Raw genomic sequence first — 15,728 nt, 5'->3', positions numbered from 1 at the left:
TTAACGTGTAAAGTGTCCAAAATTGAAATATAGAGTACAAAGTGAAAAAGTGGTACAAATTTGAGGAACAAAGCGAAATTAGTCCTTTTTTTGGCATACAAGATGATTATCTTTTTTTTTTCGAAACGTTAGCGTACTTGCATTGATCTATAAGGAGAAAATACACTTCGAGCAAAGGCCCGAAAATCTGTACAACTCGTGTTCAATGACACGGAGGAAATATAATTTCCTCATCCATCAAAATGCTTAAGGCATATGAGCTAACATTAGCACTAAGATCATTATCATCATTACTAGCTAAGCAAAAAGAGCACATTCAAAACAATGACTTTAAACTTAGAATATCCTCAAGGATTGTTGTCATTCTGCATCCAGGGGACTTACCATTCTTGATTTGCTTCAGCAGGTCCTTGCTGTGAATTTGGATTCTGATGTTGCACCATCTTCTTTCCACTGCTTTACATAAAACCAGTTTGACTGCTGAAGCAGCATCAATATTCTTATCCCCCGAGCTTCTGTCTTTTAAAGCCCACAATTCCGTAGCCTCATTTGTCATCCTTCTAACAGAAACTCCAATTCCCAGCAATGCAGGTCTCAATAAGCTTCTTGTTGCCACTCTTAGATTTATGAGATCTTGGTCTTCTTGTGCATGACTGTCCTCCTCCAGTGTTGGCATTGTTTCTATTGTGCTCTGATCAATATTCTTAGAAACTAGCTCCTCTAGTTCCAACCATTCTTTGTGTGCTTTTTGAATAACACTGCACGGTTGATAGCTGACATGGTTCTCAAATTCTCTCTTGTTCCTTTCCTTCCAAATATGCCATAATATATTAGCCGTAAGACCCATATGGCTTTTTCCTTCTTGCCTTTTCCTAGCCTCTGTGATTCTGATTCACCATCTTTGGAAGTTTCCTATCTGATCTTTAGCTCCATCCCATATTAATGGAGCTACTTTCCAAATCTCTTGTGCTAGGGGACATTGCAATAGGGTGTGCTCTATTGTTTCTTGTTCCTCTCCACAGCCTTTGCACACTGGATCCCCTATTGCAGCTCTCCTGTATATTGCCTCTCTGACTGGGATACAAGATGATTATCAGTCTTAACCTAATCAATATGCAAACTATCACATTGTAGTCGAGAAAGCCTTTAGGCTTCGTTTGGATTGAAGAATTTAATGACGGATTTTAATTTTGAAATCCACCCAAATCAAATTAGTTGTTTAAATTGATTCAGAGGTATTAATTTATAATTCATCAATTTGATAAATTACAATTTTAAATCTTTTTAAATAATTAAGGAAATATGAGAGAATTTTAAATTTTTATCAAATCTCTCATATCAAAAGTAACTTTATAGAATTGTAGGAGTTTTACACAGCAAAGCAAAGAAAATGTTAAAAATTCCAAAAGAAAAAGGAAAGCAAATAAAGTGCGCGAAGGTTGCGAGGGATCAGCCGAGGGAGCCAAGGAAGCCCGGTCAAAGTCAAGGGCGGCCCCTTAGAAAGGCAAGCACGTCATGGGCGACACGTGACAGATAGCGGCGGGTCTTGAGTTGGGATCTTTAAATCACATAAAACGACAAACTTAACTTTTTGAGCATCACACGCCATGCTACACATGTCTTGATACATACAATGAGTCATAAGTGGACCCCATAACCTTTTGGCAGAGGTACACCTCACTTCCATGATTGGACTTTCCAAAGTTTCGTCACTGTCGATGTCACGTACAAATTTACTATTCAAATAATTTAAGGTAATTTAAGGTAGCCACTGATTGAGGTTCTGCGTTCATATTCTTTTTTCCCTTTTCTTGCTTTCTAAATCTCTCATATTTTTATTTTTACTACAAAAGAAAAAATTTGTAAAATAACGGGTTAGTTGCCAAAAAGTTCAAACATCCTAAACCTATCTATAAGTTGAAAGTTCAAATTTCGTGTCGTATAATTACAAAGATTCATATAGTGTGTCGATGTAAGTATTTGATCTACATAGTCCTTTGTACAACTTAGTAGGGTCATAGAATATCACAAGTATTGCTGTTTGTAGAAAGTTAATAATAAATTAGCATCGAACAATAATAACAATGCACCAATGCACTTTGTAACATCTACTAAATAAGGAATGACTCATTAGTACTTTTGACGGTAATTCATTACTAATGTACCAATGCACCAGATGTTTGTGTGTCCATCTCTAGATCTAGTGTGTTATACAACAAAGTCGGGTTTATTCCCATCAAGCAATAGGGTAAGATATCATAAGTGTTTCTTTTTTATTTTTTCCCAACAAAATAGGGATGATACTTAAGATGTGGGGAGGGTGCAAGGAGATTTGATCAAGGTATCATAAGTGTTGCTTTTTGTTAAAAATTATTAACATATTACAATACTTCAAATAATAATAATGAACTATCCTTTGTTAAAAAACTCACTAAATAAGAATGATTCGTTAGTATGCCTTCTTATCTGATTATTAATATCATGTTTCATTTTTTTTTAAATAAAAGGCAAGTTTCATTAAAGGATTGTTGAATATTGTTCCACACAATTTGATTTACATCACTGTACTAATTGTAGGTTAAACATATATTAAAAATAATAAATCTATAATATAATATGTACAATATATCTGAAAATTTTTTTAACAGGTATAAAAATACAAAAAAATTTCAAATTCTTTTATAATGATAAATCACTGAATCTCCATTTTGTGCATGTTATAATTGCCAGATTTGCTAATCAACGGCTTTAATCTTCAACAATGATGATGAGATCTGTCAAGATAGACTCAAGGACCACAAAAAATTCAGATCTAATGACCAAATCTAAAATAAATTCAGATTTATTAATAAAATAAGAAAAAAAAAAGAAAATTCTCACTAGGAATATGAAGACTTAGATTGATCAATCATTACTTTTGATGATTCACAAATCAAAATGATGATTTGAACTAATACTTTTATATGAGAAATTTGTTACAACGGGTACTTGATTCATTAGAAAAGAAAAGGAATGAAATCAAGAAGAAAATATGGGTTATAGATATCTATCAGATGCACAATGATGGATCAAGCGTCCGAAGGCAAACTGTACAGAACCTACAATCATTATTGAACACAACTCTCAGACGTCGCACTACAGGATAGAACGTCCAAAAGAAGAAGAAATAGGGCATCAGATGCAAGACAATAGTATCGACCGTTGGAACTGTTTGAAACAAGTAGCAAAACTTTCTGAAATTCGTATCGGACGCAAAAAGGCATCTATCGGCCATCTGAAAGCTTTAACAAAGAAACCTCTCGAGACCTGTATTGGACGCACAACAAACCATTGAACATCCAATAGTTTCAACAGCTATTTTTTTGAATATTGAAGAGAATTTTGGGGCAAAATTTAACTACTTATAAATACCCTTAAGTCTAAAAATAAGAAAGACTTTTGCCTACATGAGATATATGCTTTCAAGAGTGATTTTGTGATAAAAAAAAACAACTTGAATATTGTATAGGTATGGAAAAAGTTCTTGGATTTGTGAGATTTCTTATTGAGAAGATCTAAAATTTTGGAGAAGGTAAGTCTCAATTATATAAGTGTTCTTCATTGTTAGGATAAGCATTTAATTGTAGTTTAGAAAGGGTTAACTAGGGAGAGTTGTAAAATCCCTTGATTCAACTAGAGTTGAGAACTTAGTGTGAGTAAGGGGTGAACCCTTCTTTGTACAAGTTGATTTGTGTTACCAACCATTGGAAGAAGTACTTGATTGAGCTCCATGATTAGTGAAGTTTGGGAGCTAAAGAAAGTGCCATTGAGAATACCAATTCATTTGGTTTGCTTTCTTTTTACTTTATCATTCTCTTATTTGATCAATTGTGTGATTTCCTTATTTTATCTTTATCACATTCCATTTGCTTAAGTGTGTGATCACTTAGGCCATTTTGGATAGTCAAAATTGGGTGAATATTTGCAACTATTTATTTCATTTGTAAAAAACTAATTCACGCCCCTTTTAGGTTGTTTTTAATCTTAGAGAATCCCTAGGAGAAATAGGAAATTTTCATTAGGAACCATAGGAGAAATAGAAAACTCTCACTAAGAAATTTTAAGAGAAACTTTATTAAAAAAATAAAATAAAACGAAATCTATAAGAAGGAGATCAAGAGGAAGGCCTTATGAGAAGAAGAGAAGTAGAGAGAAATTGGAGAAAAGTAGAGGTAGAGAGAGAATAGCAATCTTCTTTTGATATTTTCATATTTTTATATTCTAATATAAAAGTCACCATTTTAAATCAATACATACCTTACAATTTTATCGTTTAAAACTTTCAATGCACATTTAACAAGAGAATAATTTCAACTCAAAGTACACATATGTAAATTCACTAAAACTGTTACATGTCCCTGTAAAAAATTGAATTCTAAAAACCGACTCTGTTATTGAGATGGTGGACGTATTATCATGCGGTAATTGATTCGTACTCTTGTAGCAAAACACGGGATGATATTGTTAGTGAATGCACATGTTGTAACTAAATTGTCCCACAATTGACACCAGTGACTTTTACATTCTTCTTTGATTTGAGAGTTTGCATTCAGGGGTGAAGGCATTGCACGAGAGACTGAGATGTTCCCTTTCCAACTCTCAAAGTTAATTAACCTACTTAATTTGACACTAGCAAGATTTTCCTGATCCATTGAACCATTAGGCTTTACCATTTTACTATACATCATTAATACGTCCTCTTAGCATTTCTTTTTTGTTTTTCTGGTAAAAAATGATTTAGGATCTGTTTTTAATGAAGTGAAGTTTTAGAAGATACAAAAGCCATCTTGAAGGCCGGAGCACAAATAGTTCTATCGTTAAAGCTTCACAGTTTCACATTGATGTGCCTCTTTCTTGAAAAAAGAAAATATGTAGCCATAAGGCCCATAATTCAGAGTGAAAAAAGAAAAGAAAAGATACACAATAAAACAAGGAAACTTTTCAGTCAAATCAGTAAAACTGCGTGATTCTTTTCAAGCTATAGATTGACAATTAACAAATAAGCTAATTGAATATATAGCATATATTCATTTCAAGATTTTTCTAAGGGGTACTTACTTGTCACTTGTTAAAATATCTAAATCATATCTAAATTACCATGTAAATAAATACATGCACTCATATTCTTTTGCACCCCTTAAATGGGCACCCGTTAGTCAAACTGTTCATTTTATTGTCATGAAAATTCAAGCCTACGCAACATATTGGTCATACTCCTTGTTGCAGATTGGAGTAAAATCCATTTAAGACAAGCGTATTTGACTTCTAAACTAAAATCCAAAAGGAAGTTTTTCTTCTGTTTTCCATTCTCTTTCTTTTCATTTGAGAAAAAATACATTAAAATGGTGTAGTTTTGACCCAACAAATTTTATTAGAATGCGTTTTTTGTTTTTGGGATAAGCTGCTAGAATGCTACTCAGTGACCAACTCTATATAATGAAATCCCCACAATAAGTATTATAATTGAGCTGGGTTGGAGGTGAAATTCAAGACGTAATTGCAGCTCCAATATGTGATGAAATTTAGGGGAGATTAGCCCTTAAAATGTGCAAGGGAGAAGAAATTTTGTGGGTTTGGATTACATTTTTTGCAGAAAAATTTTGTGGACTTTCGTAAGATTATTTTTTATAATTACACTGTCAGCGTTGGATGAATGATAACTATACAAAATTTGAATTTGAAATTCAACTTTTGTACACGTGTCATGAATCCCTCTGTTTTGAAACTCGGATCGGACCGGCCGGTCGAACCGGGAACCGGCCAAGTGTCCGGTCCGAGTCATGGTAAAAAACCGGAAATTTAAAGCCCGGTCAAAGCCGGTCAAAAACCGGATTTGACCGGGAAAAAACCGGTTTTTCTGGTTCAATGGACATTTTTTTAAAAAAAAACTCAATCTTTTCAATATTATGTTTTGGCCCCCTAAATTGTTAAAACTTATTAATATACCTCAAATATTTCATACTTTATAAATATTGTCCTAAAATTTGATGTTATTTTTCAATTAAATTCATAATTTTAATTCTAAACTTGTTAATATTTATTAAATAACATAAATTGCAACTTGATTGTTCTAATTTCTTTGTATTTTCTTATTAAATATATTTGAAACATCAAATATATATGAATATACCTTTATTAATATTAACATATTATTAGATATTTTATATATAATATTTTAATTTTTAAATAATTTTTATTTATGACGTCATCCGGTTCGACCCCTATCGACCCCCGGTCGAACCCATTGACCCCTGACCCCTGACTTCGGCCGAGTCGATATCCGGTCCGGTTCTGAAAACATAGATGAATCCAATGATAATAGTGTATACACTGTCAGTGTATATAAGATTTACTCTTTTTTTTTATTATATTTTTCGATCACTTTACTTTCATCTCACACATCACATTTCTAAAAAGTACTTTAACATATATATGTATATATATATATTTATAAAAACTCTTAAAGAATTACAACCCAAACGTATTGTAGGCTAATAGTCAATTCGAGAGAAATGTTTGACAAACTCTCTAGACTAGTCTATTAGTACTACTTAACATATCTAAGCCTGTTGCTAATTGATGACTGCCGGTTTATTTCGGAATTAGATTCTAGAAAGAAAGATATGCCCACAATAGAAAGGACGGAAACGATAGGTCTACCAAAGAATCTTTGGCGGATTTTGTGCCAGAATGGCTACTTTTCTAACCACTCAAATTCTCAACATCTTACTGTCCGCCACAGCTTTTCTCATTAATTGTTCCCGCTCTTGCAGTCTTAACTCATTTCTTATCATTTCACACGCTATTGCTCTATCGCACCAGGGTTCCCCGCCTTGTCTACCACGCGTATGAGGCGAAACAAAAGAAATCGTGTCGGAGGATTAACTGTCAAGATTGGATAGATTTCAACAGATATATAAAAAAATATTTTGCAGGCTAATTTCATTTTACATCTCTCAACTGTATAATATGATACCTTTTTTGACAAATTTAAAATAAAATACTTTAGTCCATAAAATATAAAATTGTATCTTTAAAGTATAAAGTCCCTACATTTCAAAATGTGATTCTTTAGTTCCTAAAGTATAAAGTCTGTCATATTTTAGTTTCTAAAATATAAAATCTATCCTATTTTAATCTCTAAAGTATAAAGTTTCGTTTTACTTTAGTCACTAAAGTATAACATTCGTCCCATCTAAATATAAAATATATCTCATTTCTATCAATGATTTTAATTAAGTGGGACAATTTTTATATTTTTGGAACTAAAATGTCTCGTTTTGAGGTTTACGAACTAGAGTGAGAATTTGGATATAGTCGAAGAATGCAATGTGAAATTAGCCTTTTTTTTGGTCAAATCACCGCATCAAATTTCCTTGTGCAATTGCCTCTCTTTGTGGTTCCATTGTTGCTGCCAATGTTGTTAGACATGGACTGAACCGATTGATTCGACTGGTTTGATCATGAACCGACTTTTTTTTCAAATTGGTTTGCAGCACAAAATTATTTTAGTCAAAAATCAGTCAAAACCATAAAAAATCGACTAAATTAGTGATTTGGTTCGATTGGTTGACCTGATTCTCAAACTTTTCTTCTTCTTTTTCCCAAACATAATTTGATTTATCTAAATTGCAACACTTTCATTTATTAATAGGAATAAAAAAAATGCTATCCACTTAGTGTAAATTCCAAAATCATTTACTTTCCTGAATGATCCCTAAATCAAAATGTGTTTCATCCCTACGTTGTTTCTTATCAATTTAGCATCAGTGATTCCAACTTGCATTAATTTGTTTTAATTTAGTTTTTCAAGTAATTTTGGAGAATGGACATATTTTATCCATGAATTTACATATATATATAATTATTAGGTATATATTTGATTGCAACTTTAATATTTTTGGAACATTTTCTATGATTGATCGAATATAACCAAGCACTTAATATCAATATTTCTGAAACTTATAAAAATATAAAATAATTATGATATCATGTTGACATTAGTGGGTTTTTAAGAACGGTCCAATCGATTCAACTAGTTGACCTCTAATTCAATAATTTAGCCGAGTCACTATCCGAGTTTAATAACATTATAGGGTTTGTTTGGATAGGAGTTTATTTGGATAATTTATTCGAGATAATTACTGTATCACTTTTTGTGATGTGATGTATGTGAGATAAAAGGTGATTGGAAAATAAAATGGTGTTTGAAATTTGTGAAGTAAATTATTTTATTTCAAAACTATGCAATCCAAACACACTCAATTTGATTGTTGCAACAATTCAGTTTAGTGTACAAAGACCTTTCTATACCCCATCTTTATATTATGACCTACCAAGCATGCCATGTTTTGATATTTAAATAATAAAGGAAAGATATAGTTTTGTTACTTGATAGTATTTTAGTTTATCAAATTAGTTTCTAATATTTCGATCCAATGTGACACCCCCACCTCTCCCTAGGGCGAGCCCTAGGGTATCAGCGAGGCATCTACCCAACTCTCGTCGGGACTCACGCACTCATTCTATCTTAATAGAGATCCACAAGTCAACCATAGACTTAGGATTAAAGGAATATTTCGAATATACAAACCAAAATTCTTCTAAAGATACCATCTACTACTATAATCCAAAATCCCAAATATAACAAAATTTATACTTCAATTATCTCAAATGTCATACAAGAGGTTTACTAGTTTCAATCAAAAACCACTAATCTAGAGTTTCCCAACTTCCACTTTCAAAACCTGTTAAGAAATAACAACTTAGGGTGAGCCAACGTTCAATGAGGCTAAGAAAATCAAACAAGCAAGCAAGTAGCACGAACCAAATTAAATAACACACTTAAAAGCGATTTAACATGAATTTCATATAAGTGAGAGAGTAGGAAGTAAAACATAAGTAGAAAGGATACAGGAGCTCTCAGGAGCTATCCCCACGTCACGGCCGGTTCAAACCATCTTTGGTTGACCCTCCGTCAACTCAAGTAGCAACATGTCCGTAGAGCTCCACTTACTTCCTCCATCCACCATATCACCCTCTCAGATTCGGAACCAAACAAGCACAAGATGGCAATACTATTCGAGTATGCTAAACAAGATCTCAAAAGATCAACCTATAAAATTTCCCAAGGTTCACCAAACTTCTCGACCAAGCCCTTGTCAGCTCGAATTACCGGTTAGCCACTGGGCTGAGGCGTCCCCACAAGTATAATTGGTCGAAAAGACAACACTCTAATTGACTTAGAATCGATCATAGCACTGAGTCGGGATGAGAGGTACCTCCCACCCGATTAGGGTGTGGTACATGTTGCCGCTCAGTGCTCACGAGTTAAAAGCATGTTCGAATACAAGTGCAAGTCACACAAATTCATATAACAAGTAGCGAGTATTGGAGAGGGAGAGGACGAGGGGCGATAAAGTACACCCTCGCCTTAACAAGTTTACAAATCACAAGAATCACATAACACTTGTACAAGTATCATTTCACTCAAAGTAACATGAAGCATGCACTTGACACTCACCAAAGTTAAGAGCAAAATGAGAGCAAAAGTAAGAGGTCAAACGAGCTCCTCGGTATCCATGTGATCACCTGAGACATGCAAAATCACGGTTACCTAAGTATTTGACCAAGGCTAATAAAAAAAAAATCTCTTGCTACCCACACTCAAGAGCCTCAAGTTCAAGTCAAATTAAAAGAGAAACTTTCTCACTTAATCACTGAAATAATACTCAAGGAGGAATCAAAAGTTCCATTTTCGAGTCAAGTTGTGGCAAGGACTTTAGATTTCAAAAGAGGAGTACAACGCTTAATTTTTGGCATGAAAATCGAGGAAGGGAAAAAAATGTTTTCATATCTTAAAATTTCTAATGCTATGCCCAAATTTTAGAATATAAGTGAACGTTCACGTTTTCTAAACTTACAAAGTCAAAATACATCAAAAGCGTCACTTATTTCATAGTAAATATTGGAGTTAAAAGATCCAAGTTTCAAATATGGAGTTAGTGAAATTCCCAAGAATTACTCTAGTTAAAACGCTCAATTTATGGTTCATTTTCACGGAAATCGAGGGCATAAGACTAAGAGGTGAAAAATCTTATTTCGGAACCAAAGAAAACCAACTAGTTTCGCTTGAAACTTGGCCAACTTCCAAACAATCAAGCTTTCCGATCCAAGTCAAGAGAAATCACATGTGCTCGGCAAAATCCATTTCCCAAGTATGAAATGGGGTGCAAATAATAAAAAAAGTTAGGTTTGAACCCAAAAAATGTTTCCAAACCACTTTTGAGCTTTTGTCACTTTATAAGGAGAATTTCAGTTTTTGTAACGTTTTTTGAAAAATCATAACTTGAGTTCCCTAAGTCCAAAAATTGCAAATCTTATACCGTTGGAAAATAGACTCAATGAACTAAAACTCTAAGACACTTTTATCAGATTCAAATCAGAAACTAGTCAAATTTTAGTTCTAAATTGCTGCTTCAGTAAAAACAGGGCAAAGCAGTCTTGAATTTCAGTGAATTTTGAAAATTTATCAAAATTCATAGGAATCGAATTAACCTCTGAAATTTATACCACAGAAAGACCTTCAAGTCTAGTTTCAAATGCGAAAAATGGAACTAAATTTAGATTTTTCTACACCAAGATACAATAGTGTTTCGAAAGCTGATTTTTGAAACCTGAAACACAAAAATTCCAGCAAACCTACTTGTGAAACCTTTCTCTTTTCCTTTCGTTTAAAGCTAGCTTAATTGCTCCGATCAAGGTACATCTAAAGCCATCGTTTTAGCAAGATTTTAGCTCAAGAAGAGACTCCAAAAACTGAAATTTTCTGCTCAAACTTTCGGCCATGAGGCTTCACCAAAAACCAGTTTTTGGCTCAGATTTTAAGCTACAAAGAAGGTCACTAAAACCAGAAATTTTCAGCACCATTTTCGTCCAAAGAGGGGGGCTCAAAACTGAAATTTTTAGCCTCAATATTCGGCCAACTAGTGGCCTTGAAAACTGAAATTTCTCTTGCAATTTTCGTTCAACAAGGAAGGTGCCAAAACTAAATTTTTCCACCAAGATTCAAGCATTATAACTCACTTTTCATGCCACCAAAACAACCAACAAAGCAAGTCAATATTAACCAACAAAGCCATAATCTTGCAAGCTAGTAAAGGGGTAAAATCAAACCATCGAGCAATCCAAGAATCCATGCTATATTACATGATCATCCAACCAAATCAAACATATCATCCCTCAAGGCATCTTCCTAAGAGCAAGTCAAGAAAGCAAGAAAATCCTCAAGACATGTTACCTAATGTCAAGGTTCATAGAACCCTTCAATAGCCCCAAGTGTATCTAACTAAAATTTAGCTAATGGACGAAAGAAAAATTAGAGCTTGGAGAGGCTACCTCCTTCCAAGGATAGCAAGCAAAACCTCAAGAAACCAAGTACTAAACCTCCAAGAATCTTCCTTCCACCAAGTCTTCTACCAAGTTTGAAAATAATCTAAGGTGTGAGCAAGGTTGGGAGCAAGATTAGTGAGTAAGATTGAGAGGAAGAAGATGAAGTTTTTCTTGGCCAAGGGAGAGGGGAGGTTCGGCCATGGAGAGGAAGAGAGAGTGTGTGTGTTGTGTGATTTTTGTGAAGTGAAATGGTGAAAGAGAGAAGTGACATAAAGCCAACTTTTATGGTGTAAAAGTCAACATTTGAATAGTGGTTCATTAATGCTCCTAATTGAGTTTAATTCAAATCACTCACCTCTAATCCCTCAATTACCTTTTCTTAGTTTATATTTGATCATCTTTAACTCTCCAAGACCACTGTACTCTCAAACCATATATTACCTCGAAAAGCATGATTTCTCAAATTTTCACTAATTGGGTGACAGAAAAATTAAATTTAAGAGCAAACGTGTTTAAAAAAAATAAAATGAGGCAATGTACAATGCAGATGCAATTAAAATGAATAAAATAAATTGATTGGGAAAAATGAATAAATATATAAATAGATAGGCCAGTAAAAGAGAATTTCGAGTTCTCACATTCTTCCCCCTTAAAAGAATTTCGTTTTCGAAATTCATACTTTGATTTATAAATAACTCTTGATACTTCTTTCGGATCTCCTCTTCAACTTCCCAAGTTGCTTCCTCGATTCCATGATTTCTCCATAAGACCTTCACAAGAGGGATTTGCTTGTGTTTTAACTCCTTCACTTTTCGATCTAAGAGTTTTACCGACTTTTCCTCATATGACAAATTCTCATCAATTTTCACTTCTTTCGGTTGTAACATATGGGACGGGTCGGAATGATATTTCCTAAGTATGGAGACATGAAAGACATTATGAATTCTGGATAAGTTCAAGGGTAATTCCAGCTTATAAGCCACGTTCCCTACGTGCTGAATAACCTTATAGAGGCCTACAAATCTCTGTTGCAAGTTCTTTCTTTTTTCCGCCATTAGGCTTGCTTTCAAAGGTGTAATCTTAAGGAACATCTTATCTCCAATCTCAAGTTTCAAATCTTTCCTTCGATTATCCGCGTAGCTCTTTTGGCGGCTTTGAGCCATTCGGATCCTTTGATGTATCAACTTCACCTTCTCAAAGGCTTTCTCAATCCAAGGCACGGTAGTCGGGTTCAAAATCTTCTTTTCTCCAATTTCGTCCCAATGAATCGGAAACCGACGCTTTCGACCAAAAAGGGATTCGTAAGGAACCATTTGTATTGAGGAATGAAAACTGTTGTTATAAGCAAATTCCACCAACATAAGGTACTGACTCCAATTTTCTCCAAAATCCAAAGTACAAGATCTCAACATGTCCTCTAGGGTTTGGATCGTTCTTTTCAATTGTCTATCTATCTACGGGTGGTAGGTGGTACTAAAATTCAACTTACATCCTAGACTTTTTTACATCTTTTGCCAAAATTGAGACACAAACCTAGGGTCCCGATCTGATACTATACTCACCGGTATCCTATGCAACCTTATAATTTCGTCCAAGTACAATTTAGCCAATTTTTCCAAGGAGTACTTTATACTAATTGGCAAAAAGTGAACAGACTTGGTCAACCAATCCACTATTATCCAAATAGCGTCGTGACCTCTCTGAGTCCTTGGTAGCCTTGATACGAAATTCATAGTAATATTCTCCCACTTCCACTCAGATATCTCCAAAGGCTGTAATAACCCAGATGGCTTCTGATGCTCGACCTTAACTTGTTGGCAAGTGAGACAGACCCAAACAAATTGGGCAATTTCTCTTTTCATATTTTCCCACCAATAAAGGCTCTTCAAGTCCTGATACATCTTATTACCTCCAGGATGCACCGTATATTTGGAACGGTGAGTTTCATCTAAAACTTCCTTCTTTAACCCTTCATCTTTTGGCACCATTAGACGATTTCTAAACTTTAACACTTCATCGGTCCCCAAATTGAAGTCGAACTTTTCCCCTTTTTGAACTTTCTCAATCCATTTTTGCACCTCAGGGTCTCCTTTTTAAGTTTCTTTGATTCGATCTAACAAGACAGATTTCACGGTGATATTCCCAAAAATCACCCTCTGTGACTCAAGATGCGGGTTCCAAATGCTAATTTCCTCTAGCATATGCCATTCTCTCACCATTAGGCTGACCACTTGTATCTTACGACTTAGGATATCTGTCACTACATTAGCTTTTCCAGGGTAGTAGTTAAGCGTACAGTTATAATCTTCCAAAAATTTCACCTATCTACGTTGCCTCAAATTCAACTCTTTTTGGGAAAATAAATACTTAAGACTCTTATGATCAGTGAAAACCTCGAAAATCACCCCATACAGATAATGTCTCCACTTTTTCAAGGCAAACACCACTGGCACTAACTACAAGTTATGGGTCGGGTAATTCTGTTCATGAGCTTTCAACTTACGGGAGGCATACGCAATTACTTTTCTATTTTACATTAACACACATTCCAAACCATCCTTTGAAACATCTGTATAAACCATGAAACCATCTCTTCCATTCGACAATACTAATACAGGTGTCTCGGTCAAACACTTCTTCAACTCCTGGAACCCTTTCTCGCATTTAAGATCCATATGAACTTGCCGTACTTCTTAGTCAACTCGGTTAGGGGTTTTGCGATTTTAGAAAAGTTCTTGATAAATCGGCTGTAATACCCCGCTAACCCTAAGAAATTCTGAATTTCGGTAGGATTTTCTGGTTGTTTCCATTTAGAAATAGCTTCTACCTTAACTGGATCCACAGTAATCTCTTCCTTAGAGATTATATGACCTAGAAAGGTTACTTCTTCCAACCAAAATTCACACTTATTGAACTTGGTAAAAAGTTGGTGCTCTATCAGGATTTGCAAGACTATCCTCAGGTGTCATTCATGATCTTCTCGAGATTTAGAGTACACCAATATGTCATTTATGAATATCACCACAAATTAATCCAAATACGGCTTAAAGACCCGATGCATCAAGTCTATAAATGCTGCTGGCGCATTAGTTAACTCAAAAGGTATAACTGCAAATTCAAAATGCCCATATCTCAAATTGAAAGTGGTTTTAGATACATCCGCTTCTAGGATCCTCAATTGGTAATAGCTCTGCCTCAAATTCAATTTGAAAAATACCACAACTCCTTGTATTTGATCAAATAACTTATCTATGTGAGGTAAAGGGTATTTGTTCTTAATGGTCAAATTGTTCAAGTCTCGATAGTTTATGCATAACCTTAAACTTTCATCTTTCTTCTTAACAAAGAGATCGGAGCTCCCCACGGTAAATCACTTTCTCTAATAAAGTCTCTTTCTAATAAATCTTGCAACTGCAACTTCAATTCTTTTAATTCAGATGGAGCCATCCTATAAGGCGTCTTAGAGATAGGTGCCGTCCTCGGAGTTACATCAATCTTAAATACTATTTCTCTTTTCGGAGGTAACGTCTCTAATTTCTCGGAAAAGACATCGGGGAATTCCTTCACTACTGGCACATTTTCTGATGTGTGCACAGACCTTAACCCACGTGATGATCCAGTTCAAGTCCCATTGGGCTCGGTTACACGTGCACGGGCTAAACGTTTCAAAGAATCACTTCAAGCCCTTATTCGAAGTGTCCAAGATCAACATGGGATTCATAGAAACATTGAAGGCTTGGACGTAGCGGCCCAAGGCACCTACACATTGCTCCAAGGCCATGAGGAGCCAAGTGGAGACTACGACTTCACTAAGTAGAGTCGGCCGACTATTTAGGCCTCTAGTTGCGAATTGTTAGCCAATCGAGTCGTTGTTTAGATTAGTTACTAGCTTGTTACTTTGTTGGAGTCATGGATTCGGCCCACTTATGCCTAAAGGTGGCCGAACCCCCCTTCCCCAGTCTTAGGTTAGTTGTGATCCTCTTTCTTGAGGGTTTCATTAGTCCTTTAACCCATAAAAAGGTTCACTTGGTACGGTTGAAGGGTTACGCACTTGATAATAAAATTGAGCATTGTTTTCTCTTCAATTTTGAGAGATACAATTCCATTATTTGCTTGGCAATGGTTCTTAAGCAATCTCGCGTATTGTTCTTGATTGTGCATCCGGCCTATCTACTTGAGTAACCACCTCAATTGGAGTCACCGTTCTACCGCCTTCAATCAAGTTGAGTCGCCCCTCTTGATTCTAGGATTCGCAGATTCAAACGGTTGGAAATCTCGCTAGATCCTTGGACAAACGT

At 34.9% G+C, this 15,728-nt stretch overlaps 1 protein-coding gene across 1 annotated transcript; it reads right to left on the bottom strand.

Moving 5' to 3' along the window:
* Positions 1-892: 892 nt before the first annotated feature.
* Positions 893-12,743, bottom strand: LOC113755144. Its single transcript, XM_027299209.1, has 2 exons — positions 12,110-12,743; positions 893-1,074 (listed from the first exon to the last, which is right to left on the bottom strand). The coding sequence occupies exons 1-2, from the start codon at positions 12,741-12,743 to the stop codon at positions 893-895; spliced, it is 816 nt and encodes a 271-aa protein (XP_027155010.1).
* Positions 12,744-15,728: the final 2,985 nt, after the last annotated feature.

The sequence above is a fragment of the Coffea eugenioides genome, unplaced genomic scaffold, assembly GCF_003713205.1.
Source record: "Coffea eugenioides isolate CCC68of unplaced genomic scaffold, Ceug_1.0 ScVebR1_123;HRSCAF=538, whole genome shotgun sequence".
NCBI classification, from domain to species: Eukaryota; Viridiplantae; Streptophyta; class Magnoliopsida; order Gentianales; family Rubiaceae; genus Coffea; species Coffea eugenioides.
The sequence above is the reverse complement of the archived record's forward strand: the minus strand, read 5'-3'. Positions and strand labels throughout refer to the sequence as shown.

What these genes read in the sequence shown, in the direction of transcription:
- LOC113755144 (XM_027299209.1), bottom strand. Translation starts at nt 12,743, where the DNA reads ATGGTTCCTTACGAATCCCTTTTTGGTCGAAAGCGTCGGTTTCCGATT. An exon ending in AGAGTTATTTATAAATCAAA is followed by an intron (nt 1,075 to 12,109) that starts GTATGAATTTCG and finishes CTTGTATCCCAG; the next exon opens with TCAGAGAGGCAATATACAGG.